This window comes from Heterocephalus glaber, unplaced genomic scaffold (genome assembly GCF_053883595.1).
Source record: "Heterocephalus glaber isolate CG9 unplaced genomic scaffold, H.glaber_assembly_v1.0 deba00000546, whole genome shotgun sequence".
Taxonomy (NCBI): Eukaryota; Metazoa; Chordata; class Mammalia; order Rodentia; family Bathyergidae; genus Heterocephalus; species Heterocephalus glaber.
Genome location: NW_028258147.1, coordinates 7,376,600 through 7,396,010, shown reverse-complemented (window position 1 = coordinate 7,396,010; position 19,411 = coordinate 7,376,600). Strand labels below are relative to the sequence as shown.

The 19,411-nt window shown below is 39.2% G+C and overlaps 1 protein-coding gene across 5 annotated transcripts in view; it reads left to right on the top strand.

Moving 5' to 3' along the window:
• Calu (calumenin) overlaps positions 1-18,751 on the top strand; it is a 30,957-nt gene extending 12,206 nt beyond the window's left edge. For 2 of the 5 annotated variants that reach the window (XM_013076523.3, XM_087204564.1), the window contains 5 exons: positions 3,583-3,776; positions 6,974-7,140; positions 7,697-7,757; positions 14,649-14,848; positions 16,325-18,751. In XM_013076523.3, coding sequence (XP_012931977.1) covers positions 3,583-3,776; positions 6,974-7,140; positions 7,697-7,757; positions 14,649-14,848; positions 16,325-16,429 — 727 coding nt within the window. In that variant the 3' untranslated portion in view covers positions 16,430-18,751. Of the gene's footprint in view, positions 1-3,315; positions 3,510-3,582; positions 3,777-6,973; positions 7,141-7,696; positions 7,758-14,648; positions 14,849-16,324 lie in introns of all 5 variants that reach the window. The other 3 variants (XM_004856392.4, XM_004856393.4, XM_087204565.1) reach the window with 2 other exon arrangements.
• The last annotated feature ends 660 nt before the right edge of the window (positions 18,752-19,411 follow it).

The following is a 19,411-nucleotide window of genomic DNA, read 5'->3' as shown; positions in this document are numbered from 1 at the left end:
ACCACACCCATCTACTGAGACATTTCTAAACATTGTTTTGGTAATTACGTACCAGAGGTTGGAAAGAACAAATCGCCCCTCCCTTTTTTAATCTTTCTATAAGGCAAATAATTATTAAGAGAAAGTCATTGTTTATACTAATAGTTACAAAAATTTACTACTGCTTTTGCAATCTTCAAAAATGCAGTAAGCGGGGCCGGGATTTAGCTCAGTGGCTACACCACCTGCCTTGCAAGCGGAAGGACCCGAGTTCAATCCCCCGTACCAAAAAAAAAAAAGAAAACAAAAATGAAGTAAGCATTTTTAAGTGATTTTAATATACCATTTTCAGTATCTTTCTTATTAAGAATATAGACAGGTTCGATTCCCCAGTACCAAAAAAAAAAGAATATAGACAGGGGCCAGGGATTTAGCTCAGTGGCAGCACACCTGCCTGGCAAGTATAAGGTCATAAGTTCCATCCCCAGTACAAAAACAAAAACAAAAGACTATAGACAAATAAGACATGTTTTTCTATGTGTATACTATTCTTTGTGGGAGGGGTACCAGGGATCAAACTCAGGACTTTACATTTGTGAGGCAGGCATGTACATTTTCATTCTTCCTCTACTGGCAAAAAAAAAAAGCCAATGTATGCTTTTCATGTATGCCTCCTTCAAATGAAGGTTTTTGTTTTGAAGTAGTTCTTGATATGAAAAAGTTCTCATTTATCCTTTTGAGGGATCACAGGTTCAGACCCTTTGGGAGAAGCTAAGGATTCTTCCTCAGAGAAGTACACACATGAACATAAATATGAGGGAAGTTTGTTTTGGGTTTGGGTTTTTTTTTTTTTTTTTTTTTGGTGCCCAGGATCGAACTCAGAACCTTGCGCTTTCAAGGCAGGCGCCAGAACCACTGAGCTAAATCCCCAGCCCCTGGTTTGGGTTTTTTTGGTGCTACTGAGGGTTTAACCCAGGGCCTTCTCATTGAATTGCTAAGTTGCCCAGGCTGCACTTGAACTTTTGATCCTCCTGCCTCAGCCTCCCAGAGTGCTGAGATTATACACATAGGTATTTGCTTTTTGCCACTTAAAGTGTAGAGCATGTATTACCTCTTAAGAGACACGGCATGAGTTCCACTAAGTGCGTTGTGTCTACTTTAGAATAAATGCTTGCTTAGTGGCACCATAACTACATCCATAGTTCTGCAGTGTCACAGGCTCCTACATTATCTTCAGAAATTTACACAGGCCCTAAAGATCAGAGTACAGAGCTTCTTGCCATAAATAGGATGTGTCCACTTCCAGTGTACTTTCATAACTGCCTGCAGGCTAGATGGTCCACAAGACATGAATGGCTTTTACATTTTAGAGGGTTGTTATTTATGTGTCTGTGTGTATGTGCATGCATGGCAGACCATATGTGACCTACCAAATAAAAAATATTTGTTCTATCCTTTTCCCAAAAAAAGTTTACCAACTCCTATATTAAACCATTGACTCTTTCCAGCCACTTCATTAAGAAAAGCCCATCTTGGACAGTCAGATGTCTTTTTTATCTGGGAAATCCTTCTCCAGGCTATTTGTAATAGTTATAAAATATCTTTAATGGTATTTATGGTATGGATGGAAAGGGTTCCGATACATTGCCCCCCCTTTTAAAAAATTTTTTTTTAACGGCACAGTGGCATTATTTACATACAAACTGGATCCCATTACTGTATAGATGTTTTCAGTATTTAATCTGTTTATATTTTTTAATTTCTACGATAAAAGTTACAAAATTTTTCCCCTTATGTACACATAGATATAGAAGGGTATTTAAGAAATAGTTTTACCTTTTCTCCCCAACCCCCCCACCAGTACCACGGATCAAACTCAGGACCTTGCGCTTGCGAGGCAGGCACAAGGCTAAATCCCTGGCCCAACTTTACCTTTTAGCATTTCAGAGCTAAAGCTACAAAATTACATATTCTCTGAAGGAAATGCTTATTATTTATAGGATTTAGGTAATAATAATTATAGCTAATACCATATCAGTATCAAGATTGAGTCTGTGTTTACAATGTCACTAGTATTCTGTGATTCTAATCACATTCCCATGTGACATATAATATCCACACACACACACACACACACACACACACACACACACACACACACACACACACACACGGGGTCTTGCTGTGTAGCTCAGGCTGGCCTTACTCTCTATGCAGCCCAGGCTAGCCTTGAACTCTTGGCAAGGCTGCTTCAGCCTCCCAAATGCTGGGATTACACATGCACCACCACACATGGCTCCCATGTTATATTCATAAAATTAACACAAACTAGAAAAGACATTACAGTATTTGCTACCAAGAGACAGTCTTTTTCAATTTAGTGTAAGAGTATGCCAAGATTTCACTTGTGTTAGAAGTTTTGATTTAAAGTTTTAATTCCAAACTGGGTCATTTACTTGTGTGATTGACACAGATTGTCTGAGCCTCTGTAAGTAATTGATTGCATAATTAAGCAGGAATTTTCATATCATGATTATATTTTTAAATCCTTAACATGACAGATTTGGAAAGCTCGTAAAAGGAGAGGTATACTGATTGTTTAGTTTTGCTGTTTTGCTTTAGATTCTGCACACTAACTCTCTTGGCTTACTAACAGTCTCACAGTCAAAGATACTGTATACATCCTTACCTCATTTCCTCAGTGTTCTCTGTTTTAATTGTTATATGTAAATGTCCAGCTCAACAAAATATAAAAGAGCTGTTGGAATTTTTTTAGATAAATATCTTCCTGTCTGTATACCTGTTTTTAAAATAATTGTGCCTTGAAATATAAGTGACCCCAGAATCATTTTTGATATCTATATATTCTGAACAAAAGTATTCCTTTATCTAAAAGCAGATAAATTTTTAAAGACTGATTTAAATGTTTTAAATTTTTAGAAAACCACTGTTAGTGGTTGTGCTTATTTACCAAGAAAGTTTAAGAAAGAAAAATACAAAGATTTACTTGTTTGATGCAAAGAGAACCCAGATGTGCATAGATATTTACTCCTGAATTCTAACCATAGGCTCAGACCTAACAGACAGGAGAGGCTGGGCTTGTTTTGGGGCCCCTTGTACCAGCCACACATCGTGTTTACCTTATCCAGAGGCCTCACTACAGACCAATGGCCACTTAAAAGAATTCAATTGCCTGTCTGGCAGTTTTGTTTTGGGACAGTTTTTTATTTTGTGTTAGCCCTAGGCAACATCTCTGGTCACAGAACACACCTGGCTATGTCCAGAGCTTTGTGTGTCCTTTTAACCTCTTGCTGGATTTCTCTGCATTTTCTACAGAAAAATTGTAAGTAAAATAGATGGCGACAAGGACGGGTTTGTCACTGTGGATGAACTCAAAGACTGGATTAAGTTTGCCCAAAAGCGCTGGATTTACGAGGATGTAGAACGACAGTGGAAGGGGCATGACCTCAATGAGGACGGCCTCGTTTCCTGGGAGGAGTATAAAAATGCCACCTACGGCTACACTTTAGGTAGGTCCCTAATATCTGGGGGAAAAAGCCTTGTGGAGCCGGCACCTTGAAACGTAACTGTTTTGTCTTGTAGAATGATTGTAGATAAAATAGACGCGGATAAAGATGGGTTTGTGACGGAGGGGGAGCTGAAATCCTGGATTAAGCACGCCCAGAAGAAATACATATATGACAATGTTGAAAACCAGTGGCAGGAGTTTGATATGAATCAAGACGGCTTTATCTCCTGGGATGAGTACAGAAACGTGACTTATGGCACTTATCTGGGTAAGGGGCGAGGTGTCAGCCTGGCAGAGACCACGGTCTTGAGTCAAAGAAACAAATGGGTCACGCAGTAAAGGAAAAGAAGAAATTGTGCCTATCTTATTAAACAGTTCCATGCCGAGCTGGTTCTATTTATTAATTTTAAATTTATATATTAAGTTTTTAAATTTTGGTTTGCTGAAGCCTAGCATCTTCTACATCTTTAGCATTGCAGGTATATTTTACCACTTTTTTCCTGTCATCTCATAGAAACAATTTTTGGAGACTGTCTCATGTGAAAGGCTACCTTATTCCAACAGTGCTAAGCAAGAGGCCTTAACGTGTCTCTTGACATGGTCAAACTTAAAACCAAAAAAGATTGTAACTAGTAAGAATAGGAGGAAAATTACTGGTTTTTGTTACTAAAATAAAATTGAGATAAAATACCTTTGCTGATAAACTTGAACTATTTTGGTCCATCTGTTTATTGAGTTTGGAAATGAAGATTTCCCATTTGTCTTCTCTGGCACATGAGTGTATTAGCTGGCTTTGCAAATGCTTCAAGGCAAATCAATGTTACTTTGGTTGCTTTCTGTTGATTTAGAAGCTTCTCTGTTTATTTGGGCCACCTGAGTGATTTTCTTTGCCACTTTTACATGTGCCTATTGCTAAATACGACCATAAGTGGCACTTTACAATGTTGATGACAGGGAGTTTTTATTTGTTAGATTTCTCTGTTGTGCATAGATGTCATTTGAGGCAAGCATGTATAAATGGTACTTTTTGCATTTTTATCCTGGAAATTAGGCAGATTTCTGGGTTCACGCAAGAATTCTCCAGCACTGACTAAAAGTGATTGTATAGTGGTCTATTGCCTACCAGATAGCCAGCCGTCTGTGCTAATCACAGGGTTGCATGTGTTTCTGATGAAGAGACTTTTATTTCTGTGTTCTCATTCCTAAGACTAAAGCGGCAATCTCACTGTCAATGCTTGACACTTAGCCAAGAACCAAACATATCCTTCACCCAATTAAGAACATGTATATTAAAAAGCCAGCACAGATGCACAGGCATCCCATGTTTCTTGCTCTCTGGCTGAGACCCAATACTCTTGTTACTCATTCAGAATTAATTATACATATAAAGCAAAGGGTAGGCTAGTGGTGGTCTAAACAATATGGTGTGTTAATAAATCTCAGCTCAGACCTAGGCACTGACTTGCTGCCCAGAATGCTGCCTCAACTGTGTATGATTACGTACATAAAAATCTGTTGAAAGCTCTGTTGCCTCACAGGGCAAATGATTCAATGTAATGGGTATTTCTACTGCCTGAAACTATGCACAAACTGAAACACTGGCTGGAGAAACAATGTCTTTATAAGGCATCTTTCCCTGGAGGCCTTCGAGTAACAACCCCATGGAGTAATGAGTTGGCTTAAACAAATGCTGAGTTTTTGCGAGTGTGTCTCAGTTCACTTTTGAGTTCAGGTATAAATCATCTCAGCTCTTAGTAAAATCTGTCTCCATTAATTCACTGTCTGTGAAAGGAACATTAACACTGTCTGCCACAAGTAATACACAAAATACTAAGATACAAAACTAGAGAGCAGGACTAGATTAAGAGCCCACCCAACACTGTGTACAGGCCTATAAGGGCCATGGAGTGATGCAAGTATGACACTCCTAGCAGAGCTGTAGACATATAAATTGTCGTTAAAAATAAAGCACTGCGGGCTGGTGATTTAGCTCAACAGCACAGCTCCTGCCTGGCAAGCCTGAGGTCCTGAGTTCGATCCCCGGTACCAAAAAGAAAGCATTGCATCTTGCTTTTTCCATTCTTTTGTATGTGAGATGAGGACTCTTAGCTGAGAATCTAGTCTGAAAGTGTAATTTGGCTTCAGTTATCTTCTGTGTTACATAGTTGATACTGCAACTTGGTATTTGTTTAGAAGACATGACTTACTATCGAAGAAAGATGGTGTTTTCCTTAGATTCTCCTTCTCCCACCTATATGGGTTTGAATATACATGTACATGGTCTCAAAGACTTGTGTATAATTCAATAAGCTGTCTTCCTGAATTTTTGACATTCAAAAGTTTCAAACTGCACAGCTCCAAAAATACAGCAATTTAAAACATTTTATTTTTTAACTGACTTAATGTATGGGAAGATTTAATTCCACTGTCAAAAATAGTGCTTTTTGGGGGGGGAGTACAGGGGATTGAATGCAGGGCCTAACAGCTCTATCAAGGTATAGTTGACATACAATACACTACATATTTAAGTGTGCAATTAATGAGTTTTTGAAATATGTATATACTAGTGAAACCATCACTACAATCAAGATAATGATATCTATCACCCTCCAGAATTTCCTCACGTATCACCTTCCCTATGCCTCTGTCCCTAGTAACTACTGACCTACTTTGTGTAAATTAGTTTGCATTTTCTAGAATTTCATATAAGTGGAAAATGAACAGTGCCTCTAACTCTTAGTAGATTTCCAGGTTGGCTGGGTGAAAAAAAGAGGATGACCTTTCAAAGTGATGGTTTGTTGCTTGAATGCAAATGTCCTTAGAATGGGCCAGAAGTCCTTTGACATCTAGCTTCTTAATGGAGCCTAATGTTTAATAAAAATAGCAATAGCTGACATTTATTGAATGCCAACTATATGCCACACATCTCTCTGAGCTCTTAGCTTAGATTTTATTCTCACAACAACCATATGAGGCAGGCACCATTATTATTCTCATTTTACAGATATAGAACCTGAGGTACAATGACTCATGACATAAATTACTTGTCCAAGAACATACAGCTAGAGTTCAAACCCCAGACAGTATGACTTTAGAGCCACCACTGCCTCCAGGATGTAACTAGGAAATTTGAGCCTTCCATCAGCCTTAAAACAAATAATGAAGCAGTACCTATTGAGTAATCCAGGAGCCAGAGTTTCATGTTGAATGGCAAACATTTACACTCTATTTAAACCTGACTCAAGGGATGATTGCAGGAGTTTAAGCCCCAAACTAAATGTCTCTACAGTGGTGCTTGTGGAATCAAGTTATTTTCTGCATTGCTTGGTTTAATTTTACCTGCGGAATCAAGAGTTATTTCTGCATTGCTTGGTTTATCTTTCTTGGAGATTGATTCAACACCCTACATGTTTTCGTGTTTACTGAAAGAGCCCTAAAGATTTGACGTAATTTTTTGTTTTCTAGATGATCCAGATCCTGATGATGGATTTAACTACAAACAGATGATGGTAAGAGATGAGAGGAGGTTTAAGATGGCGGACAAGGATGGAGACCTCATTGCCACAAAGGAGGAGTTCACAGCTTTCCTGCACCCTGAAGAGTATGACTACATGAAAGACATAGTAGTGCAGGTGGGTAAGGTCAGGAATTCTGAACGGGACTCTCCATTTTTCCTGCCTTTGCCTATGCCAGCCCTCTTTAGCCTTTCTTCTGTGTTTGGAAGAATGATTTGCTATATAAGTACTAGCTAGACTCAGAATCTAAGCACTGTCACTTTTTAAGTGTGTTAGGCTTTCTGTTTAACAAGATAATACTTTCCATCAGATTATTTATTAGGCATTTCAATGGTAGTTTCATAAATGGAAGGAAGTCTGTTTTTTATGATCAATAGTCAGATTCTCACAGAAGGCAGTTGCCAGTAACATAGACTAGAGTTACGGACATCATCACTGGTCATATCTCGGGACCTCACCTGATTAGAGTTAGCATCGTCAAGCAGTGTCAGTGTTCCTCCAAGAAGACCCTTGGTTATCTTAGGTTGAAGCACAAGAAATTGCTAATATTCTACCATTTTTCAGCTAGAAAAGCATTACTTTCCTATGGTTTTAACTATACAGACATAGCATACTTTCTTATGGGCAAATTCGTGCAGAGATGTTTATGAGTCTCTTATCCTTTTCTGTTTAGGAAACAATGGAGGATATAGATAAGAATGCTGATGGTTTCATTGATCTAGAAGAGTATATTGGTAAGTCCCACTTTCTAGGGCTTTTTTTTGTTGTTGTTATTGGTTTGGTTTGGTTTTGGGTTTTGGTTTTTTGAGATGGTCTTACTATGTAGTCCAGGCTGGCCTCAAACTCATGGCAATCCTCCTGCCTCAGCCTCTCAATTGCTGGGATTACAGGCGTGCACCATCTAGTATTTTTCTTAGAAGAAACTGAGACACTAGATGTAACACTCCAGAGAAACAGTTTGCCCCATGGGTCAACTTTTACCAGATCTTTATGCTAACTCAGTTTGATGAGTAGTGGTTTGTGATAAAGTATCCCTAGGAATGGTGTCCAGTCATAATAGAAATATGAGCCACATACATAATTTTGATTTTTCTGATACCCACATTAAAAAGTAAAAAGCAGGCCGGGAATTCAGCTCAGTGGTGCTGCCACCTGCCTCGTAAGCGCAAGGTCCCGAGTTCGGTTCCTGGTACAAAAAAAAAGTAAAAAGCAAGTGAAATTAACTTCAAGAATGTACTTTAGTGGGGCATTTAGCTCAGTGGCCCCATGCCAGCCTTACAAGCGCAAGGTCCTTCGATCCCGGGTACCAAAAAAAACTACTTTAGACTGGGTATGGTGGCACACAGGGAGGCTAAGGCAGGAGGAGCCTTGTAAGTTCAAGGCCAGCTTGAACTGAACTACACAGCATGACCTCATCTCAAAAAACAAAAAGAATGCACTTTTAGTCAATCTGATATTCTAAAGTACTAACATTTCCATTTATTATCAATGTAAATCACTGAGGGTTTTTTTAATATATATACAGCACATCCCAGTTTGGACCAGCCACATATCAAGGCCTCAGTAGCAATAGCTACCTGTGGCCAGTGGCTACTGTACTGTGTAGCAGAGACATCATGTGTCTCTCATGCCCTGTGGGATTGAAGGTAAACAGTTGAGGAACCTAAGAGACTCAGGTGGATAAGTAATTAAGATTAACCGGAACACATTCCTGGCTTCTCATGATGGGTCTTCTCTCTTCTATGAGACCAACTTATTAAAACTTCCACTTAGTGAATGAGGACAGGCAGTATTTGTCTTTCTGTGCCTGGCTTATTTTATGTAAAGTGTATGTCCTCCAGTTTTACCTATGTTGCTTCAGATGACAGGATTTCATTTATTTTTATTGTTGAGAGTAGCAACCTGTTGTGTATAAAATACGCTTTGGGGGAGCAAGTGAGACAGAATCTCACTATGTATCCCAGGCTGGCCTCAAACTCAGGGCGATCCTCCTGCCTCAGCCTCCCAAGTCCTGGGATTATAGGGATGTGCTACCACACCTGGGCTTGTACCATATTTTCTTTATATTTCCATCAGTGGACATCTCAACCAGTTCCCTGTCATGGCTACTATGAATAATGCTGCAATAGGGTGTCTCTTTTTCCTTTAGGTATGTACCCACTAATGGAATGGTTCGATTATATGGTAACTTTATTTAGTTTTTGAGGACTTCCATTTTGTTTTCTATCATGACTACTAATTATATTTCCATCAGTGGTATGGGTATAAGGATTGCATCCTCACAAGCATTTGTTGTTTATCTTTTTGATATAGCCCTTCTAACTGGGATAAGATGGCACTCCTTGTGTTGTTGCTCACATTTCTCTGATGATTAGTGATGTTGAGCACTTTTTCATATACTGTTGGCCATTTGTATATCTTCTTTTGAGAAATGTCTATTCAGTTGATTTGCCATTTTTTTACTGGATTATTTTTTGGTTCTGTTGTTTTATTTTCATGTTGTTTGTTGTTCTTGTTTGAGTTCTTTGTATGTCTTGAGTATTGATCTCGTCAGGTGAATAGTATACAGATATTTTCTCTTGTTCTGCTTGTTCCTTCACTCTTCTGCTGATTATCACTTCTGTGCAGAAGCTTCTTTTTTTTTTTGGTACCAGGGATTGAACTTGGGTCCTTGTGCTTGCGCACCAGGCAGCGAAACCACTGAGCTAAATCCCCGGCCCGTAGAAGCTTCTTAGTTTGATAAAAATCCCACTTGTTTCCTGTGCAAGTGTTTATGCTTTTTTTCCTAATAATTCATAGCTTCAGGTTGTACATTTAAATATTTATTCTTATTTATTTATTTATTTATTTATTTATTTTTGTGCCTGGAATGGAACTCAGGACCTTGTGCTTGCCAGGCAGATGTGGCACCGCTGAGCTACATTCCCAGCCCTTGATTTGATTTTTGTGTGTTAAGAGATAGAGGTCAACTTTCAGTCTTCTCCATACAAGTATCTGATTTCCCTAGCACCACTTATTTAAGAGGGTGTCCTTTCTCCAATATATTTTTTGACCCTATTATAGAATATTACTTGATTGTGCATGTGTAGACTTATTTCTGCATTCTCTATTCTATTCCTTTGTTAATTTACGTTCTTATTTTTCACATTCTTTTTATATTCTTATTTATTGAACCACTGGTTTTCTGTTTCAGATGATCCATTTGTTTTTAGACCTCTGATTTTTTTTTTCTTTAGACCTCTGGTTTTTGCCTGAAATATTTATCCTAAGTCTGAAAGGGAGAATTAAGGTCTACCTCTGTCATGTCACTAAACTGCATTGAACAAAGTCGCTCCTTTCCTTAGACATTGTTTAATCATACGTACTAGGGGAAGACAAATTGAGCAATGGAAATGGGTTTTGCCCAGAATGATTTTTTTTTTCCCCAAAATGATTTTTTAGTGGAGTTCATTCAGAACAGTGGATAAATGCCTGAGTATGTTTTCTGACCCAAGTTGACAGTTACAGGATTTTCTGCTTTTAAATATTTTATCTTAAAAAAAAATTTTTTTTTTAATCTTTTTTTTTTTTTTGGAACACGGGATCGAACTCAGGACCTTGCATTTGCGAGGCGGGCACGGTGCCACTGAGCTAAATCCCTGGCCCTATTTTATAATTTTTATTCTTGGCTTTTGCTATTTTATCACCATTGTTAAAACTGAGGAACTCACTCACTTGATCCTCCAGAGAGGGTTTAAGGTTTATCACTGTTAAGTACCGTCACTTGCCAAATATCGAGGCCAAATAAGGAGATATTTCTGTCTCCTTCCACGTCATCTAGTTTCAAGAGCAGAGGAGCTTTATGTGCCAGTTTCTTCCCTGTTGAGGCGCGAGTATAAAGTTCTTTGCCTCTTACATTAATGCTAATAAGAAATGGTCAGAGTTACACTGTTTAATTCTTTCATAGAGCATTTCAGACCTACAAAATTCGAAGAGTAATGGACCCCCATGCCCCTCTGCCTCAGCAACTGTCAGTTCTCAGCCACCTTTTCTCAGTCTCAATCACTTCTTTACTTCCTTCCTTTTGAAGAACATCTTATCTTTTCATTTTATGTGTAAACATTTGGTTATGTGTTTCTAAGATATATGCATATTCCTAAAAACTTTCTTCAAGATAATCTCAACCATGGGGCCAGGGATTTAGCTCAGTGGTTTCTCCGCCTGCTGCACAAGTGCAAGGACCCAAGTTCAATCCTTGGTACCAAAAAAAGGGAAAAAAAAAGAATAATCTCAACCAAAACAGTTAATAATCCCTTAATATTATCCAAAAGATTGAATTCTTTCTAAGTAGAAATTTAAATTTAATTTCATCTTTACTCATCCAGTGTTTTGTAGTATATTCTAACTTTATTAAAATTGTATCTTTTAAGCATACATCCATTCCCTTTCTCCTTCAAAACTTCCCAGTCTATACTGTGAATAAGTCTTCTTGACCCCCAGGTAGAGAGGACAGGGCCCTGACCCAGTGACCATGTACAGGTACACATTTTCGGAGTGTGTGGTGGGGAGTGGGGCAAGTTTGAATTCCTAATGAATTTCTTTGACAGTAAGACAGAGAGTAATTTTGTCCCTCACCCTCAAGTTGCAGAAAAAAGACAGTACTGACTAAATGGTCCCGTGTTGAGAGCTGCTAGAAACTAGGCTTCTGGTAGGTGTGTACTCATGCCGTACATGAGACACAGGTGCAAATACTTAGCTGAAGTATTACTCAGGAGTCCAGATATGTTCCCTTAACTCCTACAAAAATTTGACAAACAGCATTCTTTGTGGGGGGGCGGTTTCTTTTCTTTTCCTTTTTGGTACTGGGGATTGAGCTCAGGACCTTGTGCTTGCCAGGCAGGGGTGGCACCACTGAGCTACATCCCCAGCCCCTTTTTTTGTATGTTTTAAAGTTGGCATCTGCCAGGCATACTGGCCCATGCCTGTAATCCCAGAACTCAGGAGGCTGAGGCAGGAGGATCACCTTGAGTTTGAGGCCATCTGGGGATATATAGTGATTCAGGGGCAGCCTGAAACTCCTAAGAAATTCTGTCTTGAAAAAAAAAATACAATAAAGCAAGCGTCTAAAATCATCTAAAAATACTTCATTTGAACCTTAAACAGTTGTGAAGAATAACCTCTGGTAGGGGCTGGGGATTTAGCTCAGTGGCACCATCCTGCCTTGAAGCACCAAGGTCTCGAGTTCGATCCCCGTACCCCCACCCCCCCACCCACCCCCAAAAAAAGACCCATAATTTTTTTTTTTTTTGGTACCGGGGATGGAACTCGGGACCTTGTGCTTGGGAGGCAGGAGGCAGAACCACTGAGCTAAATCCCCAGCCCAAGACCCATAATTTTTAGAGATACATTCTAAGATACATAGAGGTAAAATGATACTTTGGATGTGCCATAGAATAATTCAGAGGAGAAAAAGGTATAGATGAAGCATGTTTGGCTAAAACTAGATAATTGTTAAGTTTGATGATGGCTAAATGAGAGTTTTGTGAACTTATTTTCTAGTTTTGTATATTTGAAAGTTTTCATAATAAAAACAAAAGTGGTGATGAGTAAAATCCTTATGATGCCTACAATACTGAAAGCACTTAATATTACTATGTTTACATTTAACAATTAAAAAGGAAATCATTCCTTGTTCTATATGTTTTTTTAATGACATGTTTGGTTTAATGAGATCAGCGTACTTCTTAGTTGATTGCATTTTTTTCTTGTTTAATTTTAGAGGAAATTTGGAGATGTCTTTATCCCACCTAGTAGTCACAAAATGGACCAGAAATAGTATTCCCTTGAAAAAACAAAGGACTAATCTATTCTGTATCACTTGGAAATTGTATTGCTATTGTTTCTTTTTCGTCCATTTTTTGGTATAACTCTCCCCACCTCCCAGTACTACTGGGGAATAAACCCTTTGCACTGAGCTATGCCCTCAGCCCGTTTTTAAATTTTGAAACAGAATCTAAATTGCCCAGACTGGGCTGGAACTCCCAGTCCTCCCTCAGCCTCTCAGACTGCTGGGATTACAGATGTGTGGCACCATGACTGGCTTTAATGTATTTTATTTTGAAAGCCTTAAATCACCTTGACATAGTTATTTGCAAGTATATTACGTATATAAATTGAAACATGAGAATAACTTTTCAGTAATCAGGCTCTTACACGTTGTCTTACAAGTTAAGTTACTGTTAAAACTATTAAATAGTTGAACAAAGTGACATTTACTATAACATGTTCATTTTCATCAAAAAATTAATCTTGCTATTTTTTTTCAAGTAGTTGTCTATTCATGGATGACAATTGTGGCTGCATTGAAACAGATTTCAGCACCAAATCTTACTTTTCATTTTTTTAGAGGAAGTGCTGAGAGACCTTGTTTACCACGTATGTAGGTTGATGAGAATGGAAGAGTTGTTACAGCATTGTTAGGTTTTATTTATTTATTTATTTTTTGGTACCGGGGATCGAACTCGGGTCCTTGCACTTGCGCAGCAGGTGGCAAAACCACTGAGCTAAATCCCCGGCCCTGCATTGTCAGTTCTTGAAAACTCCTTTTGAGTTATATGTGCAAAATCACTTTATTGCTCTCAAAAATTATTTTTAAATGATCTGATAGCTAAAACTCAAGAGCCTTTTTCAGTTTTTTTGTTTGTTTGGTTTTTTTGGTACCGGGTATTGAATGCAGGACCTTGTGCTTGCAAGGCAGGCCCAGTGCCACTGAGCTAAATCCCCGGACCCTCTTTCAGTTTTTAAAAAACAAATTAGAAACTTCTAGACTTCCATTTTGTTCAGACATCTACTTTCTCAAGACTAGCACTAATATTTCTAATAGTCTCTTTTCATCACCCGGGAAATTTTTATGCCCTGGTAAGTTTCACAGCAGTTGAGAGTTTCACAGCATGCCTTCTTTTATACAGTGATGAAAGGGTGACTGGGAAAGGAGATCCAGCAAAGAAGCCTTGAAGGCCAGAGCTGTGTTCTTCCACAGATAAATTTTTAGGGATATCTGTATGTGGAAGTTGAGGATCTGGACTTTGATTCTCTTATGACTGTCCCCGCCCAGTGTAGTTCATGACAGTGTTCAGCTTTGCCCAGGGGCATGCTTGTCCTCACCGAAGACCACTGGTGTAAATCCTCTGGGTAGGAATTGGTTGGTAGACAATTTGGGCATATAACATACACTTTAAGTTTCCTTGAGAATTTAAAATTGCATCTTCTGGAGCCAGTGGTCCAGTTTAATCAGCTACTTCAAGTGAAATGTAAGGAACAGCTAGTCTTTATTTTTCTTGGTGGTAGTTAACTTTTCTTATGTCTACATTTTTTAAAGTAAGAAAACTCTCTTTGCTTGTATGTCACCCCCAATCAATAGCTGCAGCAGTCAACACACTTCTCATTGCAAAATCAGTAATTAAGCCCCAGAAAGATACCTTGCTTCCTGAGATCTCTCCTTCCTAAGATACCTGTGTAACTGTAGTTATAACTGTGTAGTTAAGGTTCCAAACAGATGGATGAGAAAAGCAGTTAAGCTGGATTAGCATGCTTCAGTCTTTGGGAAAAGACAAACTCTTCTTTGATATGTACTTCCATGCACGTAGGTGACATGTACAGCCATGATGGAAATGCTGATGAGCCAGAATGGGTGAAGACAGAGCGAGAGCAGTTTGTTGAGTTTCGGGATAAGAACCGTGATGGGAAGATGGACAAGGAAGAGACCAAAGACTGGATTCTCCCTTCAGACTATGACCATGCAGAGGCAGAAGCCAGGCACCTGGTCTATGAGTCAGACCAAAATAAGGTGAGTCTGGCCAGGCTTAAGCAGTCTAACAGTGATCAAAGTCTGTTTCCAGCGGATTGCCTAAAAAAGTTTTGTCAAGGTACACAGAGCATTTAAGGTCTTAATTAGCCTAGGTCTGCTAAGGATCTAAATTTGGCCGATGAAAACTTTCCAGGCAGCACTCGCTATCTGATCTCATTTTAGAAATCCTTTTGCCTGGTGCTCTTAGTGTTGGAGGAACCTGGGCTTCAGAAAAGAGCTTCTCTGTATAGGCTGTACCAGCATGTATCCCCTGTTATCTTTGGATCCCCGGGAAATTTTCTTGCTTTTTTTTTGTTGTCGTTGTTATTTCCTTTGTTGTTTTACCTCTTAAGGTTCATTCTGTCTGCTCAAATTGATTATTGTCTTTAAAAATCAGATCCTCTACCACAGGTTATAAAACAGCTTTTTCTGGAGCCTATTAAAATTGTTCTTGATCAGTTGTCTCAGACATTCAGTTCATTAAGAGTAGTGTTATCAGGGCCGGGGATTTAGCTCAGTGGTTTCACCGCCTGCTGCGCAAGTGCAAGGACTGGAGTTCGATCCCCAGTACCAAAAAAAAAAACGAGTAGTGTTATCACTACGCCCTGTCACCTTTTTTCAGATTTGAATCTTCTGCTTAGAATAATTAGTCTAAGCTAATCTGTAGTTTCTTACCTTAGAGCAGTGGTGGTGAACCTGTGGCATGCATGCCACAGCAGCCTGTTTGTTATTAAAAGTTCTAAAAGGTTTCCATCTCTACCTTAGAGCCTTTTTAAGGGTTGATCTGTTTTTGAGTTCTTGCTCAGTCACTTAAATAGCCAGGTGCCATATTCTGAGCTTTGTGAGAAAAGGCAATGTGAACAGTTGTCCTTTGGGAATCTTGGTACTGTTTAAAATAAGTGTGTGGGCCTTTGTTTGGGTTGGTGACCGGGGCAGAAGGGAAGTGCAGACTAGGCTAGATACTGACAGGTTTCATTGTTCCTATTAGACAATAATTTGATTCACTTTGAAGTCTATGCCCATGTTTTACTCTAAAGGGAGAGTTTGTTCCTCAAGAAACAGACCCGTATCTCTCTGTTGGAGTTAAGCTATATTATGTTCATCCTTTCAGTTTTCACTTTTATTTTTGGTACCCAGGATCAAACTCGGGTCCTTGTGCTTTTGAGGCAGGCAGTGGAATCACTGAGCTAAGTCGCCAGCCCAGTTTTCACTTTTATTTTTACCCCCACCCTCCACTCTCCACTCTTAACTTTCTTGGTAAGAGAAACATTCTTTTCTTCCCTTTTGGGTGAGTGTGTGTACGTGCACGTGTGTGTGCGTGTGTGTTTAGTAGGGGTGAGGAGATGAGGGCTGAGTTTACATTTAGTGGGAATTCAAATCTTAAATCCTAATTAGCCACTATTATTCTATAGCAGAGTTTTGGAATTTGGAATGGGAAATAATTCTGCCTCAATTCACTGCTCTCTCTAACTTCAGGATGGCAAGCTTACGAAGGAGGAGATTGTCGACAAGTATGATTTATTTGTTGGCAGTCAGGCCACAGATTTTGGGGAGGCCTTAGTACGACATGATGAGTTCTGAGCTGCGTAAAGAGGAACCCACGTCTCTTCAAAAGTAATTTATTTTTACAGCTTCTGGTTTCATATGAAATTGTTTCCGCTACTGAGACTGTTACTACAAACTTTTCAGACATGAAAAGGCGTAATGAAATAATGAAAACCATCCCATCCCCATTCTTCCTCCTCCTCAAGGACTGGAGGGAAAATGTGCTTCTAAGGAACAACTCTATAATTAGTACACTTGTGTTTGTAGATTTACACTTTGTATAATGTATAACATGGTGTGCTTATTTTTATATTTGTTCTCTAGTTGGGAGTATGATATGAAGGATCAAGATCCTCAGCCCAAACATGTAGGCAAACATTAACCTTTACTCTTTCTCACTCCCTTATCATGTAATTTTTATAATGCTCATTTAACTAATTTTTAAAGCCTGAGATCAATAAGAATATGTTCAGGGAGAAAAAAGGAAAAATATATGCTCCACAATTTATGTTTAAAGAGATAATCTTCCCTTTTGAAAAGTCCAGCATTTCACAAGTAGTAGGGCCACGTACTTCATTCAGTTGCTATGGGTCCAGCAGCTGACCTGCTGTTTTCTGGGCAGGGATAGAGCCCTGTGCTATAACCAAGCTTGGATCAACTTCATTCTTTTTTCCCCTATAGGACTAGCTACTTGCGAATTTTGTAAAGCACAGCTGTGGTGGGAAGAGTTAGGGCCAGTGACTTGAACATCAATCAAGTAGTGAGTGTGCTCTCTTTACAGACCTATTTCTAGCTCTTAATAGAACTGTTTCCAGCTAGAAACAGCTGGAAAACTAAGTGAAAAATACAAGTGTGTTCAGGGTATACATTTTTTTTGAGAGTGTATCTGTCATAACGCTCCAAACATAATTATTTGCCTGTTGAAATCACTGTAAGTGCCACATTCACCTCCTCTTCCCCTGGAATTAATCTTGGTTTCACTGCAGTTAAAAAATCACTCCTTTCCAGTCATGTCATTGAAAGTGCCTTTAATGAGAGAAATGATCATTCAATGAGAATTTGTGCAGAAAACCTAAGATAAAACAGAGTATTTGGACAATTTTATATGAAAGCTTAAACCTTCCAGTATAGTGGGGATTTTTTTTTTCCTTCCTTTTCTCTTTGGACAGTAGTTAAATACCAGTATTAGTTACAAGCTTGGATGCAGTGTTCTTATCTTGTGGGCTGGTTTCTGAAAACCACGTGCTGCTGACTTCACCAGGGATCCTCATACCTCAGAATGCAAACCACTTGCCAACAGGCCCCTCTGTCCACCAGAGAGTGTGAGCTCAGGCCCAAGGGTGGAAGGACCTACAAAGAGAGGGCTCTTTGGTTTGAGGACCATTGTTCACCTTTCCTGCCCTTGACCATCATACCTGTTCCTTCTCACACCCACTCTGCCTCCAAAAGAAAAAAAAGTTTATTATGGATCAACAGTTGGTCAGTCCCTAGCAAAGAGTGGGACCTCGTAGAAGGAGCTAAAGAAACCGCCCTCTGTTTCCAACTCCGTTTTATCCATAGTTTATGTAACGAACCCTGTCCATTCTGGTCCCTTTCTTATCAATAGGCCTCTTTTGAGAAGAATTATTATATTCCAAGTTTCTAGCCCTCAGGTTACTAAGATAAATATGTATATATAACCTTTATTATTTCCTATATCTCTGGATAATACATTCAGGTGGTGCTGGGTGATGATTATTTCTGAACCTAGGTGTATCCTCCGGTCTTCCACAGTCCTGTTGAGGTGGGCTGCTCTGTGTGGTGTAGAGCCAGTGTCACGTCACTTCACCCAGCCTTTTCATCGAGCTCTTGAGAGTGGATGCAGTCTTCAGGTTTAACCCCAACAAAGAGTCATTGACCTTCCTCCAGCCTCACAGATTTCCCCTTTTTACTGTTGAGAAGACCAGAAATAATTAATAATGCCACCATCCTGGCTTAGAGAGGTCACATCATGAACTGTGTGACAAGACAACCTTGCAGCTCACTAGGTGCAGAGATCCTGGGCTTCATGTGAAAATCACAACTTAGTAAACTGTAGTCTGCTAGGACAGCAGCTTCTGGATGTGGGAGACTCGGCCGCAAGCATTGTACTCTCATCTCTGTGAACCCCTTGGGTTTTTTGGTGTTCTTTATTGTTTTTGGTTTAAATCAAGCCTGAGCTAGGTGAACTATAGCTGCATACCCATAATGTGTTTTATGAGTGCTAGCTCTCTTGAATTTGGATATTGGTTATTTTTTATAGAGTGTAAACCGTGTTTTATATTCTATAATGAAAACAGGTACCCATCTGTTTCTAAATAAAACTATTTACATTCGTCATGGGATATGTGTCCTTTACTCTCTTAGATCTCTAGTGGCTGGGGATAGCTCCATGGTAAAGCACTTGCCGGGGATGTGTGAGGTCTTGGTTCAATGCCCAGCATCACAAAAATGAAAAGAAATGGAACTTTAGCTTAGCATTATATGTGCTATAGAAATGTCACAGAAAGGGAATTTTCCTAGAAGGTTCACTGTACCCCCTCCCAACCCCAGAGAAAGTTGCCTTTTCCTAAATTGGGTTATTCCTTTCTGCTTGTTTTCTGCAGTTTTCAACATCCTCTCATGCGCTATAGCCCTTCTCTGCTTCGTGGAGGCCAGATCACTGGAGAGAAGCCCAAGTGCTCATTGCATAATTGCCTGATACCAACACACACCATTCTTCATGTGATATATGTACACATTTTTATCTTGGTTTTTATCTCAGCAAGCCTCTTGAAGGGCAGAGGAGTTGAAGGAGGAGACTATAAAGTAAAGCTTTTTAAAAAGTCACTTTGAAAGCTGGGCGTGGTGGCATACACCTGTAATCCCAGCACTTGAGAGGCTGAGGTGGGAGGAGTGCCTTGAGTATGAGGCCAATCTGAACTATATAATGAGACCTTGTCTCAAAATAAAGATGAAAAAAAATCACTTTGCTATATACTCTATAAATGGTAATAACAT